This window comes from Nicotiana sylvestris, chromosome 2, assembly GCF_000393655.2.
Source record: "Nicotiana sylvestris chromosome 2, ASM39365v2, whole genome shotgun sequence".
In the NCBI taxonomy this organism is placed as follows: domain Eukaryota; kingdom Viridiplantae; phylum Streptophyta; class Magnoliopsida; order Solanales; family Solanaceae; genus Nicotiana; species Nicotiana sylvestris.
This window is the reverse complement of record NC_091058.1, coordinates 2,125,561-2,153,105: the sequence shown is the minus strand read 5'-3', so window position 1 is coordinate 2,153,105 and position 27,545 is coordinate 2,125,561. Positions and strand designations below refer to the sequence as shown.

Sequence of the window (27,545 nt, the reverse complement as noted above, 5' to 3'; positions counted from 1 at the left end):
TAGTGCAAAATCAAACGTATAGTGTATTTATACCTCACATATTAAATTTTTAGTTCAAAAAATTAAACTATCGTTCAAACTAATTCAATATTATAATCTATGGCAGAAATTAAAAAATAGACAGATTTACAAATGGTAATTGAAAAATAGTTACGTTTTAAGAGTAATTGAAATTTAGTCACTTTTCATGTAAAGATGAATCTGAACGAAAATATTGTTCAAAGTCCGAAAAATATTCCAGCATTATATAGTGGAGTTCCAATATAATATACTGGACTTCCAGCATAATATACTGGAGTTCTAGTATAATATACCGGTTCAGCATAATATGTTGGAAGTTCATACACAGATGCTCCAATTTCCAGTATATTATGCCATAACTTTCCGTATTACAGCAAAATAGTAACTATTTTTTAATAATTTTACAAATGCTGATTATTTTTTAATTATTAGTCCGAAAATTGACTAGCCTGTATTATTTTCACAATCTAAGATAAGTTTTTTCACAAAATAAAAAAGGAGGTTAGAACTATCGGACATGAGAATAGAAGGAAGTTTCCGGTAGGCAGTCAGGGGTCTCCAAATTTTGCTAAGTCGTGAAAAATAGTGGCAGTGGCACACTGCTTCTTTCAGTGTGTGTGTGCGCGTGTAAAATTAATCGTCGCCATTAAAGCCAAAAACCTCTCAAGAAACCTACTTTGGTCCCCCATGTTCTTTCTCCTTGACTGCATGCAGCTGCACTAAATGCTTTCCCTCTGTCTCGTACTGTTTTGTCAACTACCTTCCATTTTTCTCTTCTAATTCCAGTTTTTAGCTACACACCCCATTTATTGCTTTCATTTTATAGTCCTTAATTATTTTGCTTCTTCTCTTTCCCATGTTTTGGTCTGTCCCCCTTCTTTTTAATATTCTCCTTCTCCCAAGAAAAAAAGAACATTCCTTTAATTTGCCATTATAGGCTATTTATTCACATTTCTTAAATGGGGTTTTGGCATGATTCAAGAATGTTAAAAAGGTTTAGTTGACTAGTTAGTATTTGGAAATTTCAGTCTATTTGAAGAACTGTAAAATGGGTTTCTTGAAATTTTTTGTGATAGTGTTAGTTATATGGGGTTTCTTTATAGCAAATAGTTACCAATTATTACTGTCCTATGAAACTCAAGCTTTACTTCAGTTGAGAAAACACTTAGAATATCCAATTCAGCTTGATGTTTGGGAGAATTACAATGGAGATTTTTGCAGCTTGACTTCAACACTGCATATGAGTATTACCTGTCAAGACAACTCAGTTATTGAGCTCAAAATTAAAGGAGATAAGTTGACTAAGCTAAATGATCAATTTTATGGATTTGCTGTTCCAAACAAAACTTTATCTGAGGGTTTTTCAATTGATTCTTTTGTTACTACTTTGACAAGGTTAAATAGTTTAAAGGTTCTTACTTTAGTTTCTCTTGGTATTTGGGGACCCTTGCCTGATAAAATTCATAGGTTATCTTCACTTGAACTTTTGGATATGAGTTCAAATTTTCTCTTTGGTTCTGTTCCTTTTCAGATGTCAAGATTGATAAAGCTTCATACTTTAACATTTGATGGCAATTTTTTCAATGATACTGTTCCTGATTGGTTGGATTCGTTAACCAATCTTAGTATTTTAAGCTTGAAGAATAATAGATTGAAGGGTCAGTTTCCAATTTCAGTGTCTAAAATTACAACCCTCACTGACATTGTTCTGTCACACAATGTGATTTCTGGTAAATTACCAGATTTAACTGCATTGTCTAATTTGCTTTTATTGGATTTAAGGGAAAATCATTTGGATTCTGAACTGCCACCTTTGCCTAAAGGAGTTACCACAGTTCTTCTAAGCAGTAATGCTTTTTCCGGTGAAATCCCGGTAGAATTTGGCACACTGAATCAACTTCAACACCTTGATCTGTCGAATAATTCGCTAGATGGAATGCCGCCTGCTGACTTATTCTCTTTGCCAAACATCAGTTACTTGAATTTAGCATCTAATGTTCTTAGTGGTTCACTTCCTGATCATCTTAATTGTGGGGGTGAACTTGGTTTTGTTGATATTTCTGATAATAGATTGGTTGGTAGGCTTCCTTCTTGTTTGAACACCATTTCGGATAAGCGAATTGTTAAGGTTGGTGGAAATTGCTTGTCTCTTGAAACTCAATATCAGCATTCAGAGGGCTATTGCAAACAAGCGAAGAAACATATCAAAGCAAAAGAAATAGCATTATTGGCAGGTGTTATTCTAGGAATTGCAATTGTTGTAGTGTTTCTGTTAGTTGGTTTTCTCATCTTTTGTAGAAGAAAAAATGAACGTAACACGGTGGATCAGCACATCTTTCCGAAAGTTGTGCAACATAATACACAACCCGGGATTCCCTCTGAATTCCTAGCAAATGCCAGTAAGTTGATTTTTTCATTTTATATCAGCTCAATTCTATATGAAGGTCCGTCCCTTGAACTCAATCTTCGAATCCTCAGGAATCATTTCTCACGCGGCAAACATAGGATCACAAGGCACTTCATCATATCGGGTGTTCTCCATGGAAGAATTGTTAGAAGCAACAGAAAATTTTGATCAGTCGGCATTACTTGGTGAAGGGTCAATTGGAAAAGTATGGCTTCAAAACAAAATTTAATGGTCTTATTGATAGTTATATATCTTTATATTTTCCATTCAATGATCACAGTAGATTTTGCCTCAAAATTAGATACTTGCTGTAAACCCTAAATAGATAAAGCAGTAAGTTTTCTCTGTTAGTAGTTTTGTTGCATAGACCATGCCCGGTGATGATAATGCAATAGATGCACAAGTTCACTAGAGTACAAAATGGATTTAAGAGTTGCTTCTGTTTTTAATTTATTGCCTACTATATATATATATATATATTCATTTTCTTCATATGCATCTGTGACTTCCTCTATTCATAGCAATATATAAAATGCCCTTAAGGGCAAAAATAGATAGTTGAAAACTTTGAGTACCTGTGCCGTGAGTTGATATCTCTTCAATTTTGATTGACTTAAACATGTTTTTATTTTATTTTTATGTCTTGCTTGAAAAGGAGAATTATCTTAGTTGTCAACAACTCCCTCAACTATTATCTTCATTTCAGATTTACAAGGGAAGATTAGAGAATGGAGCTTACGTTGCTGTAAGGTCATTAAATGTGTACAGAAGATACTCTAACCGGAACCTCAAACTCCGATTGGATTTACTGTCAAAGTTTCGTCACCCCCATTTAGTTAGCCTTCTGGGTCACTGCATCGATGGTGGAGCACATGATGATTCAACTGTTCCCAGAATATTTCTCATTTATGAATATATCTCTAATGGAAACTACCGCGCTCATCTATCAGGTTAGCGGTGTAAACCATTTAGCATGTACATTTTCAAGGATTTCGATGCTGGGTTGAATATGGAAATACACTGATAAATGACTGTAATAGCCTTGTTGATGAATCTTTGTGGTGAGGCATCGGGCGAAGAAGTATGCGTATTCATCATATCTTTACTTTCCCTGCTAGTAGAAAAGAAGTTCGTAAGTTTAAGTATTTTACCATCATAAAGTAAAATAAAGATAAGGATCTATTGATTTTCTTCAAGAGTAACACTAATTTGACTTGATCACTGATCCAAATGCAATCAGTTCATGAGTGCTGCATCATCCTCAAACAGCATTCTATTAAAAGCAGGAAAATATCCCTGACGTATAAAAATATTTTTGCTACTTATGAACTTGAGGACAGTTTCTTTCACTCTGTTACATACAAGCATTAGACATCTGATTCATCATCTTGATTTTACACATATTGGTATTCTTGTGCAATTACTGTAGTTTGATTGAGAAACAGTGTAATGTTTCATTTACACGTAGAGAATGAGAAATACAAGACGTGTGCCAGTTCTGTTGGTTGACATTCGTACTGAGAAACTGTTGGACCTTTAATTTCTTACAATCTTTCTTTTTGTTTTACACTTTCATTTAACCCTGCATGTCTATTATGCTACAGAAAATATAAGAGATGCGCCCTAAAAATGTTCAGCTTATCTCGAACAACATTCGTATTTGCAGAAACTAGTCCAAGAAAGGTCCTCAAGTGGTCAGACAGGTTGTCAGTACTGATTGGTGTTGCCAAGGCTGTGCACTTTCTTCACACAGGCGTAATTCCTTCTTCATTTAGCAACCGCTTGAAGACGAGTAATATATTGCTTGATGAGCATCACATGGCAAAGCTAAGTGATTATGGGATGTCTATCCTTATGGAAGAAACTGAAAAGGTTAGAAGTATATTTAAATATTTTGGTGAGGAAGGTGAATTTTCAAAATCTATAGGATAGACAGTAATTTCTCATACTCAATATGTCTTTTTCAGGCAAAAGGAGATGACTTCACCTCCTGGTAAGAAACTTTTTACTCGTATATATTCCTTAGAGTACCTTAACAACTTCCTTTTGCTAAACCAACTGGGATAGGTTTTCGCGACATTCTATTTTGCGAATGTCAAATAGATGCATTTTATCATCTACTATAGCTGTTCTCGAGATATAAGATCGGTTGTTTTCCTTTTCTTGTGTAGGCATATGACAAAGAAAGAGGACGATGTTTATAACTTTGGTTTCATATTACTGGAGTCACTGGTTGGCCCTACTGTCAGTGGAAAAGGAGAAGCATTTTTGCTTAATGAAATGGTACGAAACTGGAGCTAATATTGTTATGCAACTTTCATTGACAGTAATGTAAGACGCTCTTCAGCAATTTGTTCCTTTTAGGATACTAAACTTTCTTGCCGTCTCTTTCAATCTTGGATAAGTAAAGTAACAAAATTTTCTTTCTCTGCCGCCTATACTTTACAATCACTATAGATTAACAGAACAGCGATTGAGTTTCTGATATGCGAATACAGTTGAGAGAAAAGTTGAACTTGTTAATAGCTGCGACAGTCAAAAGGATTGATTTTTTCAATGGTGTTATACTAATATGTCTGTGACACGTCGTTTGAGTTGGAAAATAAACACTTGAATCTGCTCTTTGAACAGCAGGCATCCTTTGGTAGCCAAGATGGTCGACGCAGAATTGTGGATCCAGTAGTGCTAACCACTAGCTCCCAAGAGTCATTGTCAATTGTAATATCCATCACAAACAAATGCATATCTCCCGAGTCATCAAATCGCCCCTCGTTTGAGGATGTTCTCTGGAACCTACAATATGCAGCTCAAGTCCAAGCCACATCCGATGCAGATCCGAAATCCGGTCCTACTTCACCGTCATGAGCTATTTCAGAGGTCCAACTGCATTAGCATGGGAGAAAGTTAGCTGATTTGATGATGGTTATAGGCGTACAAAACGGTATGCTAGCCTAAAGGCTCATGTTTAAGCTACTAATCCTCATTTTCTTTATTTTGCATAGAAATGTAAATTTGTCAGATTCTTTAATTCTAGTAATAGGTGAGAATTTGCATAGCATAGGCCTTATTCGTACAATTGGATCAATAATAGTTAGGTGAATTTGTTGTTTCTTGTGAGAGATCAAGTTTCTGGTCCAGATATATCATTGCAATTGAACTCCTGGAGATTTAGATTCAGAGAATGTCAATATTTTAGTCATCATGTTTTTGGTAAAGCAGAAAGCAAAAATATGGATATCGCAGATACAAGATATTTAAGACATTAGGGTTCGTTTGGTAGGATGCATTAGAGAAAATAATGCATGTATTAGCTTTCGGTATTACTAACCTCTTGTTTGATACACTTTTTCAATTTACGTATTATTAATGCAAGTATTAGTTATACAATCTATTTGGTATTATCTATGTATAACTAATACATAGCAAAATATGGTATTAGCAATACCAAGGCAATTAATGCATGCAGTAGCACGGTTAAATTAAAAATTGTCCATAAAGAATGTGAAGGACATTTTTGGTAACAACTAATTTTTATAAAATTATACAATGCATTTTAATTTTTAATACACCACACCAAACATTGGATAAGAGATAATCTTTGCATAACTAATGCTTGCATTACTAACCCATGCATTACTAATATACTTTAATTAGTTTTATTCTTATACATCATACGAAACGACCTCTATGACTGTGGTACATGATAACAGATATCCCCCGAGAGCCCACGAAAAGGAGAAAGCACTACTTACAAGGATTTTTTCTCTTTTCGAGCTCAAACTCGAGATATCTAATTAAGGGTACAAGGATTTGATTCATCCTAATTAGGGCATCTCCACTACTTTTCACAAACTTGTTCGTTCTTTTACGAAAATAGCCCTTCGACAACTAAAAGATACTCTAAGGCTATCTCGGCAAGAACGGTTTTAAGACATCACCGAAGCCGGGCCGGCTTATTTTAACTAAAAACCAAAACGGTATTCACTTGACCACTGACTATTTTCTTGTTTTTCAAATAATAAAAGACCTGGTTTTGCAAACACGGCCTTTCAGCGCCTCAGGGACGAAGATTTTAAGGCTGTGAGGGTCAAAAATCAAAACATAACCAAAGGTGTCTGTTTATGCAAAATCAGCCTTCCGACGTCACGTTTGGGAACAAGGACATGGCCATGACAAGAGTCAGGACATCGCAGGACATGACAGGGCGTGGCCATGCACGGGTCAGGACATGGGAGGACGAGTCAGGACATGGCAGGACGAGTCAGGACGAGTCAGGACGTCACAGGACATGGCAGGGCGTGCCCATGGCACGGCGTCGCACCAAGCCGCACCACGTCGCTCCACGCCGCACCACGTCGCTCCACGCCGCACCACGTCGCTCCACGCCGCACCACGTCGCTCAACGTCGCACCATGCAAAGCGCAATGGGTGTACTATTTTTTGCACCAAATCTAAATTTGGTGTTTTTTTGCTACAATGGAACACCAAATCTTGCACCATTATAGTGCATGAATAATGTTGCACAAAATGTGATTTATTATTATTTTATTCATTTATTTTTATTTTTTTGGACTTTTAATTTATCATATGTAGTGTATATAATTAATTTTTATATTAAGATCTTTATAATTTTAATTTTACATCTTTAGAATTTGTTTGAAGGAAATAAAAAATGAAATTTAAATAGAAGATAATAATATAATATAGAAGAAAGAGAAGAAATATTTTTTTTTGATGTAAAAAATAGTATAATGGTTGAAGTAAATTTGGTGTTACACCATTTTAGTGTGAAATTTGATGTTAACGTCGGAGATGGTCTAAGTGATTTATTGGTGGCTGGCTGACTGGAGCAATTGGTTGAGGGACAAGACTATGTAATTTGCAGACAGACCAACAAAGAGGGGGTGGGGGTGGGGTGGGGTGGGGGTGGGTTGGGGAGGGGGGTAAGCAATATGTTTAAGATGGGTTGTGGGGCCATATTTCGTTTCATCATCCTTGATATAGACGTGCCAACCAACTAAAATCTTGAACCAATTTACACCCTTCATTTTCCTATTTCGTGTATCTGCGGATTGTATTGCATTTCACAACTTTATCACTGTTCTTCACAACTTATATTGACAAGATAAAACATCTTTATTATACTATTAATATAGGCAGAATAGTTCGGACCCCTTTAACTTTGACAATTTTTGTTTTTAGTTTCCCTTAAACTTCATACGGTCTTTAATACCCCTATGAACATGGCAATTTCATAGCCTCGACCCTCTTGACACTGACAATCGATGAGACTGACACACGCGCTGCCATATGGATTTTTTCGTCCATGTGATATTTGTTAACAATAATAAAATATATATTTTTATCTTTTTAAGTCCACCAACCATTTAAATCATTTTTTCAGTGCTAAAATCTGTTAAAAAAAGTTTGAAACAACGTTATTTTGACTATAATTTTTATTTGGCTAAAGATGATATTTTAATCATGTTATTTCCACACATTAGTTCAAGAAAAAAGGAACACACAATTAGAACATATTATAATTACATCTAAATAAATACGTTATTGGAACTCCATATATGGGTTACGTAAATAGTTTAGCTAACAATAATAAATTTTTGACCAAATATTTGCGAATTTGACTTGAAAAAGAAAAATGCATAGTTAAATAAATAGTTATTGCATGAAAATAAAAATAAATACACATTTCTTGGTAGAAAATACACTATTTGAACTTCACTACTTTGGATAAATTTTCTTTTTATTTGACAAAAATAAATGGAATTTCAACTAACGTTTATAAATTTGGACCGAAAAAAGATAAAAAATATATAGCTGAAACATATATTCATTGTATCTAAAAAAAATACAATTGGAATAAAATATGCAATGTATAATTAGAAAAAACAACGAGAAATACAATTGATAAGTCATTATATTTGTTTATGTGACAATTAATACTTGAAAAATACCCTACATAGAAGCTGATTTTTGATTTTTCTTCCCTCTCACGGGCCTAAAAGAGAGTGTATTCACGCTCTTTGCTACACCAGCATTTAGAGAGTTCAAGATTATCGAATTTTCAAGTTCAGGTGGTATTAAAAATTACGTGAAATTTAAGAAGGAATTAAACAAAAGTTGTCTCTTTGAGCCGAGGGTCTCCTGGAAACAGCCTCTCTACCCTACTTATGAGATTACACTGGGTTGTTGTTGTTGTTACCGAGTGCGGTGGGATCCCGAACATTTTTGCCTTTAATATATAACTCAAATTCCGAAAACACGATAATTTTAAATATCTTTGATTGCAATTATATCTTGGTATCGAGCTTGGACTTGGAGCAGTAAATAGGAGTAGGTGGCGTATGACCCCTATAGCTGTTTGGTAATGTCGGCGGAATCATCCACCTTTGTCACTACCCCACCTTTGTCATACAGTATCACTCCACGCGCCTTTCAAATTACGTTAATCGCACTCCCTTCTCACTTCAGCCTTTAGCTGAAAAGACATAAATATTTTCTTAATTTTCTAATGCTACATTTATATTAGATCAAATTGATTTTAGGTAAAACAACACTTATTTTGAACCAAAAAAAATACAAATTATATAAAAAGCAAATTTTGATTTACATAGTATAGTACTTCTTATTATTATTATTATTATTAAACTTCAACATGAAATAGAGGTTGAAATATTAATTTGAGGTGTACTTTAAGTGAAGTAATGATTTTTACTCGTAAAATTTTAACTTATTCCAAAGAAAATTTATGTACACAAACAATTTTAATAGTACTAAGAGCCCGTTTGGACATAAGACAAATTTTATTTTTTTCGAAAATTTTTTACTTTTTTTTAATCAATATTTGGCTATAAAATTTTAAATTTTCACTTGAAGATGAATTTTAAATTTTTTCGAGAATTTGAAAAACTCCAAAAAATTGTTTTTCAAAATTTTCACTTAGATCACTCACAAAACTTCAAAAACAACCCAAAATTATATTCATATCCAAAAACAACTCTAGTTTTGAAATACCATTTTCACTTCAATATTTTTTTCACTTTTTTTCCGAAATTTTATAATTCTTATGTCCAAACGCCCACTAAGTATTTTTCAACTTCAACGTCAAATTCTCATTTTCTCAATTTTAGCCAAACGGGTCCTTCAGTTTTGTTTTATAACTAAATCCATTTTTTTTCCTTTTATAACTAAAAGACTTATTTTTACATGTCGAGCGGTAAGGGTATTCATGGTTCGGTTTGGGTTGATTTTTTCCTAAAAAGAAACCAAACCAAGTAAGTCGGTTTTTCAAATATTGGAATCAAACCAAACCAATTAAGTCGGTTTTTATCGATTCGAATTGTCGGTTTTTCGGTTTTTCCGGTTATTTATTGTTTTTTTTTTAAATATGAGACATACACTACCAAACACATATTCCGGCGATTACATTTTCAACGTAACACGATCAAATCAATTGCTTTTGAGAAATCTATCATTAACAAGATATATTGATGATAATTGAATCGATTATTTTTAACATAAAATCGATTAAAAATCGATTATTTTTAACATAAAATAAATTTTTAACAATTAAAAATCGATTATTTTTAACATAAAATAAATTTTTGTACTTAACAAAAAAAGCTACCAATCAAACTACGATGTAGTGGCAAAGAATTACTATAATAGCAAAGAATTAGATTATTATAATAGTGAAAAACTAGACTAAAAATACAAATGACTAATATGTACCTTAAAAATTTAGAAACTTTATATAAAAATATACATATATATATAAGTATAATAATAAATTTAAATAGCTATTTTTATAGTCGGTTTGGTTTGGTTTTTCCGGTTATTTTTTTATTAAAACCACATCAAATAAAATTTGATCGATTTTTAAAATTCAAAATCAAAATCAAACTAAACCTAAAAAGTATCGGTTTTTTGTCAGTTTGGTTCGATTTTTCGTTTTTTTATGAACACCCAGCGTTATTAGTGTTTGTTATGCACCTTCTCATTTGCGAGTACGCTTTCTACTTCCGGACAACCGGAAAGCACCATGGATTCTAGAGCACAAAAATAGCAGTCTCCACCACTCGACCTTTGAATTTTTTAGCTAATTTTATTTCAATATATGTTGTCCTGTTCCCTGTTTTCAATTAGAAAAGACATTCTTCTCTCTGCTCAAATGCTCAAATGACCACGCCTTCGGCTGAAAATTCGCACCACTTTTGCCGTATGCCTTTTTCCTATATTCTCAGTATCTAGTCTCCTCTGTAAGTCTGCTAAATCTTTGCTATTTGTTTGTGTATATTTTGTTTTGTAATGCTTCAATTTAGTACTCTGATTTGGCTTTGTTTCACTTTGATTTTCCTTCTAACAGGTTAAGATTCTTATTCTACAATGTGTTTGCTTTCTTTTTCATGAGTTATTAATTGGCTTAAGCATTTAAAGTGAGTGTTAAAATGTTAAAAAGTTACAGTATAATTGTTTCCTGAATGAGAAAAGGAGCTTTGTAGAAAAGCATAGAGCATGTGCAAGCACAGAATAATATTGGCATGGAATATGAATTAACTTTGATATTCTCATCAGTGAAGTTATTTAATAATGCTACTTTCTTTCATAATCAAAGTTAGGTTTCCATTTAATTGCAGAAAAGATTAAATCTTGTTGGATTCTGTAGCTATATTGTAGTTCAAGACTCAAGAGGATTTTGCTTTAGCATTTGCAGGCTTGTATACTTTTACTGAAGATCATTTGAAATTATGATTTCGGGACTTAGGGCGAAATCTAGGAAAGGCCCCTCAGTTCAAGTTGATTATCTAATTCATATTCAGGATATTAAACCTTGGCCGCCCTCACAGTCACTGAAGACGGTCCGCGCTATTCTAATCCAATGGGAACATGGAGATAGGAGTGGCTCTACTGGTCAAGTTGTTCCGTCTTTAGGCTCCGGTGTTGGTGACGGAAGCATTGAGTTCAATGAGTCTTTTAAACTTCCTGTGACACTATTGAGGGAAATTTCCATTAAAGGTGGAGATGGAGACACTTTCCAGAAAAATTGCATTGAGTTCAACTTGTATGAACCGCGGCGTGATAAGACGGTGAAAGGTCAACCATTAGGAACTGCTATTATCAATTTGGCTGAATATGGTGTTGTTAATAAGGAAGGTTTGAATGTTAGTGCCCCTATTAATTGCACGCGGGCTTATAGGAACACTGTACAACCCCTTGTCTTCCTGAAAATCCAGCAATTTGATAGGAGTCGCGCGAGCTCGTCCTCAAGGGATGTATTGACAAGAGGAGCATCGATAGACCGTACTGGTGTTGAATCTGTTTCTACATTGACGAGTGAAGAATACGCTGAGGAAGCGGAAATTGCCTCGTTCACTGATGATGACGTTTCCTCACACTCATCAGTTGCTGCTTCTTCTTCAGCTAATGGATCGAACTGTGGTTCACTACCACAAGGAGAGGTATAATGCTTATTTTTTCCACTTTATTTTTTGTCCTCTGCAATTGCTTCTAAATTGCATGATGCAAAGATTTTTCCTTTATGTTGTGTTTATTGCAGGATGAAACTGAGGGAGTGAAAAGTAATCCTAATGAAGATGAACATGTCCTCCTATATTCAAAGAACAAGTCTGCGGATTTGGATGAGAAGCAAGTGGTGAAGTCATTATCGAATTCGAATCCAAGTTTGCCTCACTCTCCAACTGATTTGTCTTCTGATCTGGCATGGCTCTCAAGGAAAATTGGTGGTAATGGTAGCAATAAATTGGCAACTTCAAATGCGAATGAAATAACTGAAAACACTCTGAATCCATATGTGATAACCGAACATGTCGAACCAGTACAACAAAGGGAAAGAATACTGGCTAATAGTGATAGTGGTGGTGAAATATCTACTCAGCAATGTTGTGATGAAGAGAGGGTCAGTAGTCATCTAGATCAAGTAGGCTTTCCAATTTCACATATAGATGAGAGTAAGAGCTTTATGAACTCAGCAAGTCATTTCTCCAGCTCTGAGAATGCTGAGAATGCTTCGACTCCGGTTGGGAATAGGCATGAGGATGCGAGAGCTGTTGTTACCGAGAATGGTTCTAATGAGGGTGAAAACAGTGAGAAGTATCAGGAGAGGAGACAAGAATCTAGTGCCAATAACAGAGAGAATTATCAGGAAAATGAACAAGTAAAAGAAATTGTGGAAGAGGAAGAAAGTGAGGATGCTATGAAGAATGACTCAGAAGAAAGTGATGTAATTTCTGCTTACACCGATAGTTATGGAGAAAAGAGTAGTATCCAAAACAATGAGAGATTAAAGCATGTAAAGTCAGTCAGGTCATCAGCAGAACCTAATAGAGTAAACGGGTCTGTCAAAGGCAATCAGCTTTTAGCACAAGACAAACAGATTTGTGCTCGAGGTTTAGCAAACGAGAGGAAAGATCGAAAGGCACAGTCAACTGACACATCAACAATTCTTTTGGAAAGCAAACTCCATAAGTTGGAGCAAAGAGTGAAAATGGCGGAAGGAGAATTGAGAGAAGCTGCTGCAATTGAAGCTGGCCTTTATTCGGTTGTTGCAGAGCATGGAAGTTCCAAAAATAAGGTTCATGCTCCTGCTAGACGCCTCTCGAGGTTCTATTTCCATGCCTGTAAAGATGACTCTCCATTGAAAAGGGGAACTGCTGCTAAAAGTGCTGTCTCTGGATTAATTTTGGTTGCAAGGGCATGTGGAAATGATGTTTCTAGGTACTTCTTAGTTTCCAATCATTTTTTTTTGCATTCAACTAGCAGTCTTACTTTTTTCATCCCCACATATATGATGATGCATTTCTTTCTTACTGGAAGAAGCTGTTCAATAGCAAGTATTTTTTTGATATGAAATCCTAGCTGCAACCATACCACAGTTCCTTGAAATTCTTCTATATAATCATCTTCAAGCAACTTTGCAGAGCTGTGATGGCTCATCTCTTAGTCCTAAATCCAGTACATGAGTACACAAAAAGCTATTTTTCAAAGGCTCAAAGCACTATAATATCGACGCCTTTTGTGAAAGGCAGCTAAGTTGTATGCCTAAGAAAGTATTTACCCATTTCCCCGAACTTATTCTTATTTTAATTCTGCGCACAGGTTAACTTTCTGGTTATCAAATTCGCTGGTGCTGAGAGCAACTATAGGCAAATTCCAGCGGCAGCAGTATTTGCCTCATTCTACTGAAACTATGATTGGAAATGCCTTTTCCAGGGACAAGAAACAGATATCTTCTCCACTTAAGTGGGAGTCTTTCTCCAGCAATGGTATTAGGGATGATTTATGTGAAAGTTTTGGCAATTGGGAGGACCCGCGTACATTTACAAGAGCACTTCAGAGAACAGAAGCTTGGATATTCTCCCGTATTGTTGAATCTATTTGGTGGCAGGTCTCTCTTCCAGGTCCAATTGAACTTTAAAATTGAAGAATCATTATCTGATTGATTAATACGACTGCCCTTTTTATTTTTTCAGACTCTCACTCCACATATGCAATCTGGTGCTGCAAAAGAAATCCGTGAAAGTATGAGTTCTCTGATATGCAATGTGTATAGAAGGACAGCAAGTTCAGATAATGAAGAGCGAGGAAGTTTTTCTTCAGAGCTTTGGAAGAAAGCCTTCAAAGATGCATGTGAAAGGATTTGCCCTGTTCGAGCTGGAGGACACGAATGTGGTTGCTTGCATTTTCTATCTAAACTGGTACTAGCTGGCACATTGTCCTTCAGTTTCAAATTTTCCCTAATTATTACATGAAATACTATCAGTCTGAGAACAACTTCACAGGAAATTTTCGAAAGCTACTACATTAAAATTTACCTCATAAACACTGACTTATATGACACTGTAAGCTCATGTAAGATGAATTTGGATAAGAAAATCTAAGGTTCAACAAATGTGAATTCTCCTTAACTTTGTTTGCATCTTTTCCATAATGTATGAAAATGTTGCTGACTGAGATTGTAGTCTACTTCTAGTTCTACTTTTACTTTGGTTAAATTATGATATTTTGGCGTAAGTGGTTGTTGTTATGCTTTACGGTTCAGCATCTTGTAAAGCTCCAAAAATTTCAGCAGTGCGTTTCCATTGAATTGTTTTAGTGTGCATCATGCTTGATATTCTAAAACATTTTTATCTTGTTGCTAAAAATGTCAAACTTGTAACCAGATAATGGAACAATGTGTTGCTAGATTGGATGTAGCCATGTTCAACGCCATCCTTCGAGAGTCTGCTGATGAGATTCCTTCAGATCCTATATCAGACCCGATTAGTGATGCTGATGTTCTTCCCATTCCAGCTGGAAAGGCTAGCTTTGGGGCGGGGGCACAACTGAAAAACATGGTAAGAATTATGGTTGGATTTTGCCAAGTTAGATGGAGTATTAGTGACCTTGGATAGCTAATAATGTTCATGATACGTGAAAGAAATTTCTTTTCACTTATTCAGCCACCTCACTTTCCCCTTCTCATCCAAGAAAAAGGAAAATTTTCCTTCCTCATCTTTTCCCTATTTGTACATTCAACCCCTTTTCCTGCAAATACGTTCTAATGCACGTTGCTTAGATGTCATTGGTAACATTCATGAAAAATTAATTCTCCATTATTTGTCTTTTGATGGAGATACTGTATATGATTTTTTTCATGTGGATCACAGATCGGGAGTTGGTCCAGATGGCTTACTGACCTTTTTGGCATTGATGATGGGGAGTCACTAAAAGATATAAAAGGGGCAGATAACAATGAAAAGGACGGGAGTAAAGAATTTGACACCTCTGCGAAGGCATTCTATCTCCTTAATGCATTGAGTGATCTTATGATGCTTCCAAAGGATATGCTTTTAGACAGGACAATAAGAAAAGAGGTCAACCTCAGAACCCTAAGCATTAAGATGTGTTCTCTGTTTTCTCTCCCTTGATATATGGTGCTGCTTGCTTATGCAGGTATGTCCAGCATTTGGTCCACTGCTAATAAGAAGGGTTCTTAATATATTTGTCCCTGATGAATTTTGCCGTGATCCAATACCTGAAGCTGTATTTGGAGCTCTTCACTCTGAGGTAGGCTCATTTCTGTCTTTATTCATTTTTGCATAGGTAGAGTTTGAACTTTATCTTGTGTATTCACGGAGTTAGATTTTGAATCTGGAATATGATGCCAGCTAAGCTTTGACCGCAATGAATTAACTCTTGCAAGTCTGATCTGCTTGTGGATTTTTCTTGGTTAGGATCCTCTTGAGGCTGAGGATGATTCTGTTACAAACTACCCATGCATAGCAGCCCCAGTAGCTTATATTCCACCTCCAATATCTTTAGTCACCGATATGTTGGGAGATATTTCTAGCTATTCTCAATTGACACGAAGTGGATCTTCATTGCTCAAAAAATCATACACAAGTGATGAGGAGCTGGAGCAATTGGATTCACCTTTGAATTTTATAATTAACGATGGCTCTGAAGCTTCACAGGCTTTAGCAAAACCTAGTTGGATGACAAAAGGCAGTGGTAGGCAAAGGTATCAACTCCTTCGAGAGGTATGGATTAACAGCGAGTAAACTGATTAGTTGTTGTGTTAAAATATCGTTCTTGATTTGCATCTGAAGGAAGGTAGGAACAACAATGAGAGTATGATTTGTGGATATGAGAAGTATTTGTATATTTAAGGAATTAGGTGTCTGTAGAAATGATTAATAAAGTTGAAAAGAAATGCGGCCTTTTCCTTTCTACTTCATCTTGTGATTGAATTATCACAGCTGACTGTAATTTTTTTTTCTTCTGCCTCGCACTCTACAGTAGTTTTCATAGTACTTCACTATTATTACCATCATATAAAAATAAACCAGTTGTGTTCTAAAGATGGACTAGTAACATCCTTAAAAGGACGAGCCATGACAATATACTCTATCAGTCTACTGTGCATATCAAGGACGAACAGGTGTGCATATCAAGGACGAACAGGTGTGACGCTCTGAAGAGGTTGGCAACCTTTCAAAACAGTCATGACTGTTGGAAATTTTTTGCGGGAAATTTAAAACGAATTTAAATTAATCCAGAAAAGAAAAGCGGGCTGGACTGGGTCGCGGGTCATTGGTTATTTCGGATTGAATTTTCTTTAATTAACTTAATTAAATATTTGAAAAGAATTTTGTCCAAAAAGATTAATCAATCAATGACAAATCCAAATCCGAAGCTGAGCGAGCGACAACGCGAGGCTTGCCTTCTTACTAGCTCTTTAAGAGCTAAAAGATAGCTTCTCTATATAAACACCAAGACTTTCTTTCTTTCTACCAATGAAGGACAAAGTGCATTAGTGAACTCATTCAAAATTTCACTTCCCTCCATTTCTTTCCCACCATTTTCCATTCACCCTTCTTTTGTTATTAAACAAAATCCAACAATATATAGTGGACTCACAAAGCCTTTAGAATTGTAACATAGACAACATAAGCTACGAAGAAGTGTATTACTAATCTGCTCCAAACGCCATTCAATGGCAAGATACAAAAACATTTTTTTTTTTTTTTACGATCAAAGAAAAAAGAGAGAGAGGGAAACAGTAGATTGAAACTTGACGATCAAGATTAAAAGAAAAACAAGATAACAAGGATGGATAAGAGTTTAACTTTCGTGCACAGACAGCGTGTAACAAGCAATTCTCTACGATAAGCCATTTTCTATGATAAGCTTCATCTTGTAATGTAGAAAACAAAGTACATTACATACGATAACAAGTTAAAATACACAGTAAAATTAAATCAATTACACACAAAGTGTATACTAGCATAAGTTAATCCTAAAGATAAAGCCAAGTGAAAATGGAGAGCTATACATAAAGCCTGAAGCTTTGTACGAGGAATCCCATCCAAGATGAACCCACTTTCACCCCTGCAGTAACTTTCTTCTAGCCTCTTTGATAACAGACCAAAAATAACTTCTTCTGGAACAAGATTTCGCTCAGTCACAGCACCCGATATCTTCATAAAAGAAATACAAGCATAATTAATTTAAGCAAAGATAAATTCATCATGTCACACACTCACACTAGTATGTTCTTTTTTTTTATTTTAAAAGAAGTCTTTTGGTGCTAATGAAAGTACTCCCAAACCCAAAAAATGATTTTGTGACTTTGTAGGTCATGATAAGGAAAGTGTATTTAGGCCTAACACAACTTAAAAACTGAAAGATTGGACCAAGAAGGATACAGTAACACATTTCATCCCTGAATATTTGCAGCGTGGACAACAATGTTATAGGCGCTCAATAGTCAATATTGGGTAAAAGTAAAAATAGGTCTCATGTTAAAAGAACTTACATTAGGCCTAATTCAACTAATGTGACCAAAATTGTCCAAAATCATATAAGCATAGATATTAATCGTCAAAAGCAGAAGGGTAAAAGAGAAATACATGTGGCTAGACGCTTTCATCATAATTTGACATGGCCTCATCCGCTTCTCCATGCGGCCCAGAAAAAATGGAAGACAAAAATGAAAAAACCCTACGCCCACCGTGGGGCTCGAACCCACGACCACAAGGTTAAGAGCCTTGCGCTCTACCAACTGAGCTAGACGGGCTTGCTGGTAGGAAGCGCAAACTTTTAATATATGTTATTGTGGATGTTGAAAATATTACTCCTGTTAATCAAAACAAGCTTCGACAAAAAAATAAAAATAAAAAGCGTCGCCGGTTTGGCTTTCCTGGTCTCCTTCCCAATGACTTGGTAGAATATCCGATTCTTCTTGGTTGGTTCCTGGATATCTGGAAGCCCAATTCTTCATTGAAAACTGATCAACGGTACACACCCGTAATTCCCGCGCGCTTACAATTCCCTGGTTGCTTTACACGCCACACGGATTCTGCCGCTCTTAATATACATACACATATATATATATATATAGGGGTCAAGAGTTTGGTTTTATAGCAGTTCAGCTCTTGCCTCTTGGTTTTTACTTGTGTGTTTAGCTTATTAATTCTTGCCAAAGTACACCCTCTTTGATATTTGTTAATTTGATGGCAGAATACAAGCAGCACCGACGTCTATTTGAACGCTTTGATGAGAATAGAGACGGAAAAATATCAGCAGAGGAGCTGCAACAGTGTGTCCACTTGATCGGCAAAGACATGTCGTATGAGGAAGCAAAGGCTGCGGTTGAGTTAAATGACTCGGACAATGATGGATTGTTGGGTTTCGAAGATTTTGTGAGATTAATTGAAGATGGAAGCGAAGAAGAGAAGGCGCACGAGCTGAAGGAAGCATTCAGGATGTATGAGATGGAGGGATGTGGATGTATAACGCCGGAGAGTTTGAATAGAATGCTTGCTAGATTGGGAGAATCAAGAACCATTGATGAATGCAGAGGAATGATTTGTCGCTATGATATTGATGGAGATGGTCTCCTCAACTTTGATGAATTTGAAATTATGATGCGTTGCTAGTTTTTTGTCCTTGCCACTACTCACTTTGTTTTCTTTTTACTTTCTTTGTATCTTTGATTCTTTCATTGATCTTTGGTTGAGGATTGCTCATTCTTTCTGTATATTAGTACAATATTGCAACTTGAAGGGGAGTTTTAGCGTAACTGGGAAAGTTGCTGTCATGTGATAAGTGTTAGAGATATAGTAGATATGTCTTAGATGCAATATCATATTTGATGATTTGAACATATTTCTGTGAACGTCATTTGATATAATATATATGGCATTTGATTTTCTTTTATCAATATTATTAATTGCTTGATTAATTTGATAAGATCCTCGATTAAATTTTGAGACTTGACATTGTGATGGAGATCATGATAATGAGAGTGAAGTTTCTTATAATTTAATCTAAATTTGTTCTTGATCGAAGGATTATTAATTTGGACATTAGTAATCCGGTTAGATCAATATTTATGTGATTGTCTTTATGGGATAAAGATTAGTTGATCTCATTAACTAAATCACATAGATAGATGATGCATATAAAGATATGATCATTAAACCAACTCATTGGATAATTCCTAATGGTTAGAATTACCATAAACTGTCAATAGGATATTCTCTTGAAGAATGCGATGTAAGAGTTTCCTTTGACCTGAGATCGTCATAGTAATTGACAAGTTATTTATTGTGCTTTGATACTAGACATTTATGGCCCTAGGGCGATAGTTGAAAGGATATTGGGTACGATTAAATACTTGTAGAATTAGTGATTGATCAAGATGGAATCTGTCAACTTTTGGTAATGAGTTTAAGCTCCATGTTGTCATGAATTATAAACGACCAAACTAAGACCTTGGCCAGGACAATTGAATGAAAGAAGAAATGAGTTTCTTAGGTCATTCAATGGTCGATTATATTTGACATGAACACGTAGTTGGTCGCCTATTAAGATTTGACAGTTGAACCATATCCTAGGATGATCCACAACTATAAGGACAGACGGAATTACTATATTATTCTTCTACTGGTTCTTAAGAGTAAATTGTATACTTCATTCTATCCGATCGTTAAGGAGTGTTTCTAGATGCCACCCTTGATTAGTATATTGATGTGATCAATTTACTACCGACTTAATATTGAACCTATGGGGTCGCACACTAACGAGTGTTCTGATCTTTGTTAAAGGATTAATTAACTTATTATTTGATAATTAAATCAAGGAATTTAATTAGTTAAATAGATTCAGTTATTAGTCCAAATGAAATATTATTATATTCTTTGCTAGCACAGAGGGTATAATTAATATTGTGAACAAATTAAAGTTTTCTATTTGGAATAGAAAATTTAGTTATCTCTTGGTTAAAATATATATGTGATATATATAATTAATACTTATTTTATATAAGATATGTTATATAAAATAGTAATAAAATATTGATGGAAACTTACTTGTGAAATATAATGTTGAATTGGATTCACGTTAAAGTCCATCAAAGGACTAGCTGCCAACGTGCACATATAATCCCATTTGGAATGGGATATATTTTTCTAATGGAAAACTTTTACAAAGTTTATTTTTGGAACTAGACTTGTACCCAAAGTAATTCACCACCTTAACCAATAGGAAATAGGTTTAGGTGATGTTATAAAAGGGGTCATGGGAAAGTGCCGTATGTATTCCTTTTGAAACAAAACACTTTGCGAAAGTGTATGATTAAAAACAGTTCTTTGAAGAAACCAAAAACTAAGAGATATATTCTTGATAAGAAAATCAATTTTCTTGTTGCATTATTTGCTGGAGTTTTGAGAAAATTTCAGCACAAGTTTTACATTGAATTTGTTCGCGGTTTCATTAATCAAAGAGTTGATAGCAAGGATCGGTCTCGGTGTGGATACGCATAGAGTCTTCGCACTATCGAAGAATTTGAAACGTGACTTTCTTCACCAGGTACGTCTTAGATTCGATCTTTGACATGTAAATAAATTTTAAACACGAAAAGACCTGCCTAGGATTGTTATTGTCTTCCGCTGCGTGTTACGAACACCTATACTCAATCCTTCAGTGGTATCAGAGCCGTGGTTTCAAGTCTTAAGAGGAAAAGAGATGATCAAGTAAATCATGCATACCTTTGGCATTGTAGGCTTGGTCATATTGGAGAAAAAAGAATTAACAAGTTGTACAAGGAAGGGTACCTTGACAAATATGATTTTGAATCATATCCAACTTGTGAATCTTGTCTCAAAGGAAAAATAGCCAAATCTCCATTTATTGGAAGTGGAGAAAGAGATTCTAAATTATTGGGACTAATTCATACAGATGTTTGTGGGCCCATGAAAATTCAAGCTAGAGGTGGATATTCTTACTTCATCACCTTCACTAATGATATATCAAGATATGAATTTGTGTATCTTATGAAACACAAGTCTGAATCTTTTGAAATGTTCAAAAGGTTCCGTAGTGAAGTTGAGAAGCAGACTGGTAAAAGTATCAAAATACTAAGGTCTGATAGAGGTGGAGAATATTAGTGAAGATTTTACCAGATATCTCAAAGAGAATGGGATTCTCTCATAGTGAACACCTCTAGGAACACCACAACACAATAGTGTGTCTGAAAGGAGAAATCGAACCTTATTAGATATGGTGATATCTATGATGGGGTTCACTGATCTTCCAAAAAATTTATGGGTGTCACACCTCCTTTATCCGCACCCGCGAGGGCGCAGGGGAGTTTTTTCCAATTAAAGGACAATCGAAACGGGATTGGTTTATTTATTTCAGAGTCGCCACTTGGGAGATTTAGGGTGTCCCAAGTCACCAATTTTAATCCCGAATCGAGGAAAAGAATGACTCCATATTACAGTCTGCGTACCAGAAAATCCGGATAAGGAATTCTGTTAACCCGGGAGAAGGTGTTAGGCATTCTCGAGTTCCGTGGTTCTAGCACGGTCGCTCAACTGTTATATTTGGCTTGATTATCTGATTTTATACATGTTGGACCTATGCACAAATTTTAAACTCTTGACCGCTTTTATTATTATTTTTTACGAGAATTGCAACGTCGTGAAAATATATCTCGAACCACGTTACATCAATGCATCCGTAGTTATTGACATATCTCGACTCGGTTGAGATTTGAATTTGGGTCACATAAATGTGCACCCGAATTACGGAAGATAAATTATTAAAGACGTGCCTAACGCAACTAGCGTATTGTTATTTTGGGGAAAGCCGTAAAATTCGCTAAACGACATGTCCTGAATTCTAAGTGTTTTAATATATATACATTCAGAGGGCCCCGCGACTTGTACATTTGTTTGTCGAGGCTCGTCTCATTTATTATTAAAGAATTTGCAATGTCATGGAAATGCATCTCGGGCCACGCCATAATCAATATACCCGTGATTTGAGACACATTTCGATTCCGTTGAGATTTGGATTTGGGTCACATAAATGTGCACCCAAGCTTAAGGAGATAATATTATTAAAGGCGCGCCTAAAGCAACTGGCGCATTATTATTTTTTGGTAGGGCCGTGAAATTTGCTAAATGGCCCGTCCCGGAATCTAAGTATTTTAATATATACATTTTTTGTGAAGGCTCCGCAATATGTACATTTTTATTTTTGCGAAGCTTGCCTCGTTTTTTTTTATTATTATTTTTATTTTAAAAGGATGTCATTTTTACGCCTTTAACCATACTAAACCTTACCGCTTCTCTACAACTAAAATCTCATAATTTGTCAAAAGTTTAATAAGAGAAGTTAAGCGAATGAGTGTTTCGGGCGTAGTAACAACAGGTACTAATACTAATTTTGTCCAAATAAACTAAGAAAACGAAGGGAAAAACGAATCAACGTCAAACTGTGTCCTAGAACTCCTAATACAACTAAATCAAATGACATCAAGTAAACAAGAATAACATAACACAAAGATGAACCAAAATACATACGGTGAGAACATAATCAGAAAATTATCATACCAACTTTTATATTGCATCTTCGGACATTTAACGTAACGTTTCCTTATCTAATGCTTGAGGTTTACTAACCTGAACAAACAGAAACGGATAGAGCCAGGGACCAACCCTCTACATCGACCTCAACGAACAACCTCGACGTACCAGACCTCGACGAACAACGACGAGCTCGATGGAAACAGAAAGCTTGGACTAAGTCTGTCAACGACCTGAGATTGTTGGTTGCTGCTGTATATTTTCGACGCAGCAACTGGTACGTGAATATGAAGCAAAGGGGTCGTTTGGATGTGAGGAAGGATCAGATATGGAAGGTCGTTTGGGGCTGTGGTCGACGCGGCTACTGGTTGCAAGCTTACGAGGGGTCGTTTGGGCAGTGGTTCAAGGCAGGAGGCGTTGCTGGACTGGGGGTCATTTGGCAACGTCGGAGTTCAATGGAGGATGGTCGACTGGTGGTGGGTTGTTGACGACGGGGGCGGTGTTTTGGTGGGGGTGACGACGAGGGGTCAGCTGGATGGAGGTGGGCGATGGAACTGGTGGTTTTGCTGGACGTGAGGAGGAGGGGGTTTGACGGGAGGTGGTGTTTGTTGATGGTTATGGCGGTTTCACGGTGGAGCGTGCGACGGGCTGTTTGGTCGTCGACTGGTGAGGCTATGACGGGAGGGAGGCTGCTGACGGGGGCTGCTGGTTGTGACGACGGGTAGGGTTGTGACGACGTAAGGGTCTGTTTGGGAAGGTGACGGAGGGAATGGTGGTTTGTTGATGGTGGTTTCACGGTGGGTGCGAGGGTGGTTTTTGGAGTAGGGTTTTTGTTCCTTCTTCTTGTGAAGAAGATGATCAACAGTGCCCTCTCTCAAAAATCCAAAGTCTGTCCGTCCCAAAAAATTCAAAAGGGTCCCCGTTCAAATGTGTTTTGCCCGTGTATTTGATAACCTTCTGCCAAGAAAAATGAGCCCCACGTGTGGTGGGGTTCAAGACTTGTGTCCCCCATGCGTGGTGGGGTTCCCCATGTGTCATGGACTCGGTTTTTTATGGGCTAGGTCCGAAAATTAGGCCTAAAACCGGGTAGTTTGAACCCGAATATTATTCTTTTGCCCGAACCGACTAAGGACACGACGTTGCTTAACTAGTCCTATGCAAGCAAAATAACTACCAAAAATAGGACTAATATTTAAACAAAACTATATCTTTTTTTAAATATTTTTCAAGATTTAAAATAGCTAAAAAAAATATTAATAAAACTATTTTTTTGTAATTTTCTTTTTTTAATAAAGACAAAATATAAAGTAATATTTTTGTATTTTTCCAAAATTAAAATGACTACAAAACATTAATAGAATTATTTTTTGTAATTTTCAAATTTATATAAAGTACCAAAATAAAGTACAATTTTTGTATTTTTTCAAGTTTATGAGAAATACATAAACTAAAATTTATATATGTATTTTTGTGATTTTTTCTTTTTTGCAACAAAATAAAGTAAAATAGTTAAAATGGCTATATTAGACCCAATTTCACATATTCACGCTAAAAATGTGAAAATTCTCGGGGAGGGTCAAAAATCCGGTGTCTACAGCTGCCCCTCTTTGACTGGAAACACGAAGAGTTTTCCGACAAAGAACGACTAGACATGTTTTTGACCCGACCATTACTTGGACGGACTACACTAAGGAAAGGTAGGGAATGTGACCGAGCCCTAGTATCTGAGCTGCCTACATATCCTTGGTTATACAGGAATCAGGCCACGTGTAGTTCGGAAATGAGAGATATGGTAAAGTGTACCGAGGTGAAGAGCCGATCGAGGTGCCGTTCCGTTGAGGTTCCGGTCCGCGGTCCTGTCATTACATCAAAAATGATAACTGAAAAAGACTAACTAAACCTATCAACTACTAGTTACAAGGATTCCTATCTCTATGTCTTCTGAAACTTGATCTTGAGTCTTGAATGGTGCTTCATACAGACTTTGGATTTGAACCTTGATACTTGCTAGTTGTAGGCGCTAGTTCTTGAGCAGATAACATCTGTTCTCCACTTCCGTGCTTCGGATTCATTCATTTTTCTCTCTTTTTTTTCTTGTTTTTGTTTTTGTTTTTGTGACCAGCTTTTGTTGACCATCTCAGCCTGTTGACTCGCATTCTTGAGGCGAGCTTCTGCTATTTATAACTTGGTTGAATGCTGGGGATTTTTGTTGTAGCCTTCTGCTTCCCGGTGCTGAGGATTTGTTTCCTGCTGGGGATTCCTGTTGTAACCTTCTACCTTCCGGTGGGGTTACTGATTTCCAAAATCTGCAGTATAAGATTAAAAAGTATTCCTCTGGTTATACAGGTGGGCGCCTGAAACATGAAATGTAAAAACTGAAATGTATTCCTCTCGTTATACAGGTGGGCGCCTGACATGAAATGTAAGACTGAAAAGTATTCCTCTCGTTATACAGGTGGGCGCCTGACATGAAATGTAAAGACTGAAAAGTATTCCTCTCGTTATACAGGTGGGCGCCTGGCTTCAACACTAGAAATCTAAAGACTGAATGTATGCCTCTGTTATCTGGGCGGGCTCCCAACTTCAACTCTGGAAATATAAAGACTGGAATGTATTCCTCTGTTATTATGGGCGGGCTCCCAACTTCAACGCTTGAAAAGTAAAGACTGGAATGTATTCCTCTGTTATTATGGGCGGGCTCCCAATTTCAACACTTGAAAAGTAAAGACTGGAATGTATTCCTCTCATTATACAGGTGGGCGCCTGGCATGAAATTTAAAGACTGAAATGTATTCCACTCGTTATGTAGGTGGGCGCCTGACAAGAAATTTAAAGACTGAAAAGTATTCCACTCGTTATGTAGGTGGGCGCCTGATTTCAACAACTTTTAAAATAAACGCCATTCCTCTCTTCAGGCGGGCTCCTGATTTCAACAACAACTTTTAAAATAAACGCCACTTCTCTCTTCAGGCGGGCTCTTGATTTTAACAACAACCTTTAAAATAAACGCCATTCCTCTCTTCAGGCGGGCTCCTGATTTCAACAACAACTTTTAGAATAAACGCCACTCCTCTCTTCAGGCGGGCTCCTGATTTTCACAACAACTTTAAAAATAAACGCCACTCCTCTCTTCAGGCGGGCTCCTGATTTCAACAACTTTGAAAATAAAATGCCATTCCTTTCTTTAGGTTGGCGAGATTTAAACAACTTTAAAAATAAACGCCACTCCTCTCTTCAGGCGGGCTCCTGATTTTCACAACAACTTTAAAAATAAACGCCACTCCTCTCTTCAGGCGAGCTCCTGATTCAACAACTTTGAAAATAAAATGCCATTCCTTTCTTCAGGCGGGCTCCTGATTTCAACAACAACTTTATAAAATAAACGCCACTCCTCTCTTCAGGCGGGCTCCTGATTTCAACAACTTTGAAAATAAAATGCCATTCCTTTCTTTAGGTTGGCGAGATTTAAACAACTTTAAAAATAAATGCCACTCCTCTCTTCAGGCGGGCTCCTGATTTTCACAACAACTTTAAAAATAAACGCCACTCCTCTCTTCAGGCGGGCTCCTGATTTCAACAACTTTGAAAATAAAATGCCATTCCTTTCTTCAGGCGGGCTCCTGATTTCAACAACAACTTTTAGAATAAACGCCACTCCTCTCTTCAGGCGGGCTCCTGATTTTCACAACAACTTTAAAAATAAACGCCACTCCTCTCTTCAGGCGGGCTCCTGATTTCAACAACTTTGAAAATAAAATGCCATTCCTTTCTTTAGGTTGACGAGATTTAAACAACTTTAAAAATAAACGTCACTCCTCTCTTCAGGCGGGCTCCTGATTTCAACAACTTTTAAAATAAACACCATTCCACTCTTCAGGCGGGCTCCTGATTTTAACAACTTTGAAAATAAAATGCCATTCCTCTTTTTAGGTTGGCGAGATTTAAACAACTTTAAAAATAAACGCCACTCCTCTCTTCAGGCGGGCTCCTGATTTCAACAATTCTGATCATCAGACTAGGTCTCTATCTTAGGAGAAAAATTCGTCAGACTAAGATTTTGATCCTAGGAGAAGGTTCATCAGACTAGGTCTTTTCTTTTTGGTATCTTAGGAGAAAGATTCATCAGACTAAGATTTTGATCCTAGGAGAAGGTTCGTCAGACTAGGTCTCTATCTTAGGAGAAAAATTCATCGGACTAAGATTTTGATCCTAGGAGAAGGTTCATCAGACTAGGTCTTTTCTTTTTGGTATCTTAGGAGAAAGATTCATCAGACTAAGATTTTGATCCTAGGAGAAGGTTCGTCAGACTAGGTCTCTATCTTAGGAGAAAAATTCGTCAGACTAAGATTTTGATCCTAGGAGAAGGCTCATCGGACTAGGTCTTGTTTTTTTGGTATCTTAGGAGAAAGATTCATCAGACTAAGATTTTGATCCTAGGAGAAGGTTCGTCAGACTAGGTCTCTATCTTAGGAGAAAAATTCATCAGACTAAGATTTTGATCCTAGGAGAAGGTTCATCAGACTAGGTCTTTTTTTTTGGGTATCTTAGGAGAAAGATTCATCAGACTAAGATTTGGATCCTAGGAGAAGGTTCGTCAGACTAGGTCTCTATCTTAGGAGAAAAATTCATCAGACTAAGATTTTGATCCTAGGAGAAGGTTCATCAGACTAGGTCTTGTTTTTTTTGGTATCTTAGGAGAAAGATTCATCAGACTAAGATTTTGA

The 27,545-nt window shown here is 36.3% G+C and overlaps 3 protein-coding genes and 1 non-coding gene across 6 annotated transcripts; 3 read left to right on the top strand and 1 right to left on the bottom strand.

Annotated features, from left to right (window-relative positions):
* Positions 1 to 545: 545 nt before the first annotated feature.
* LOC104235651 (probable inactive leucine-rich repeat receptor-like protein kinase At3g03770) lies at positions 546 to 5,545 on the top strand. Of its 2 annotated transcripts, none has more exons than XM_009789461.2 (7): positions 546 to 2,420; positions 2,500 to 2,633; positions 3,135 to 3,378; positions 4,095 to 4,300; positions 4,396 to 4,421; positions 4,600 to 4,711; positions 5,063 to 5,545. In XM_009789461.2, exons 1-7 carry the CDS (start codon positions 1,070 to 1,072, stop codon positions 5,291 to 5,293), a joined length of 2,304 nt encoding a protein of 767 aa, XP_009787763.1. In that variant the 5' UTR covers positions 546 to 1,069; the 3' UTR covers positions 5,294 to 5,545. The 2 variants fall into 2 exon arrangements, with proteins under 2 accessions (XP_009787763.1, XP_009787762.1); XM_009789460.2 differs by having other exon boundaries at positions 5,060 to 5,545.
* A 4,922-nt stretch (positions 5,546 to 10,467) lies between these two features.
* On the top strand, positions 10,468 to 16,176 carry LOC104249864 (uncharacterized). 2 transcript variants are annotated; one of them, XM_009806374.2, is made up of 9 exons: positions 10,468 to 10,704; positions 11,160 to 11,904; positions 12,003 to 13,180; positions 13,562 to 13,850; positions 13,936 to 14,160; positions 14,626 to 14,799; positions 15,112 to 15,318; positions 15,398 to 15,511; positions 15,679 to 16,176. In XM_009806374.2, the coding sequence occupies exons 2-9, from the start codon at positions 11,194 to 11,196 to the stop codon at positions 16,003 to 16,005; spliced, it is 3,225 nt and encodes a 1,074-aa protein (XP_009804676.1). In that variant the 5' UTR covers positions 10,468 to 10,704; positions 11,160 to 11,193; the 3' UTR covers positions 16,006 to 16,176. The 2 variants fall into 2 exon arrangements, with proteins under 2 accessions (XP_009804676.1, XP_009804675.1); XM_009806373.2 differs by having other exon boundaries at positions 11,151 to 11,904.
* Positions 16,177 to 17,950: 1,774 nt separating this feature from the next.
* TRNAK-CUU (transfer RNA lysine (anticodon CUU)) lies at positions 17,951 to 18,023 on the bottom strand. Its single transcript has one exon. It is a non-coding gene; the product is annotated as a tRNA-Lys (tRNA).
* A 436-nt stretch (positions 18,024 to 18,459) lies between these two features.
* Positions 18,460 to 18,885, top strand: LOC104249863 (putative calcium-binding protein CML19). Its single transcript, XM_009806372.2, has one exon. The coding sequence runs from the start codon at positions 18,460 to 18,462 to the stop codon at positions 18,883 to 18,885; it is 426 nt and encodes a 141-aa protein (XP_009804674.1).
* Positions 18,886 to 27,545: the final 8,660 nt, after the last annotated feature.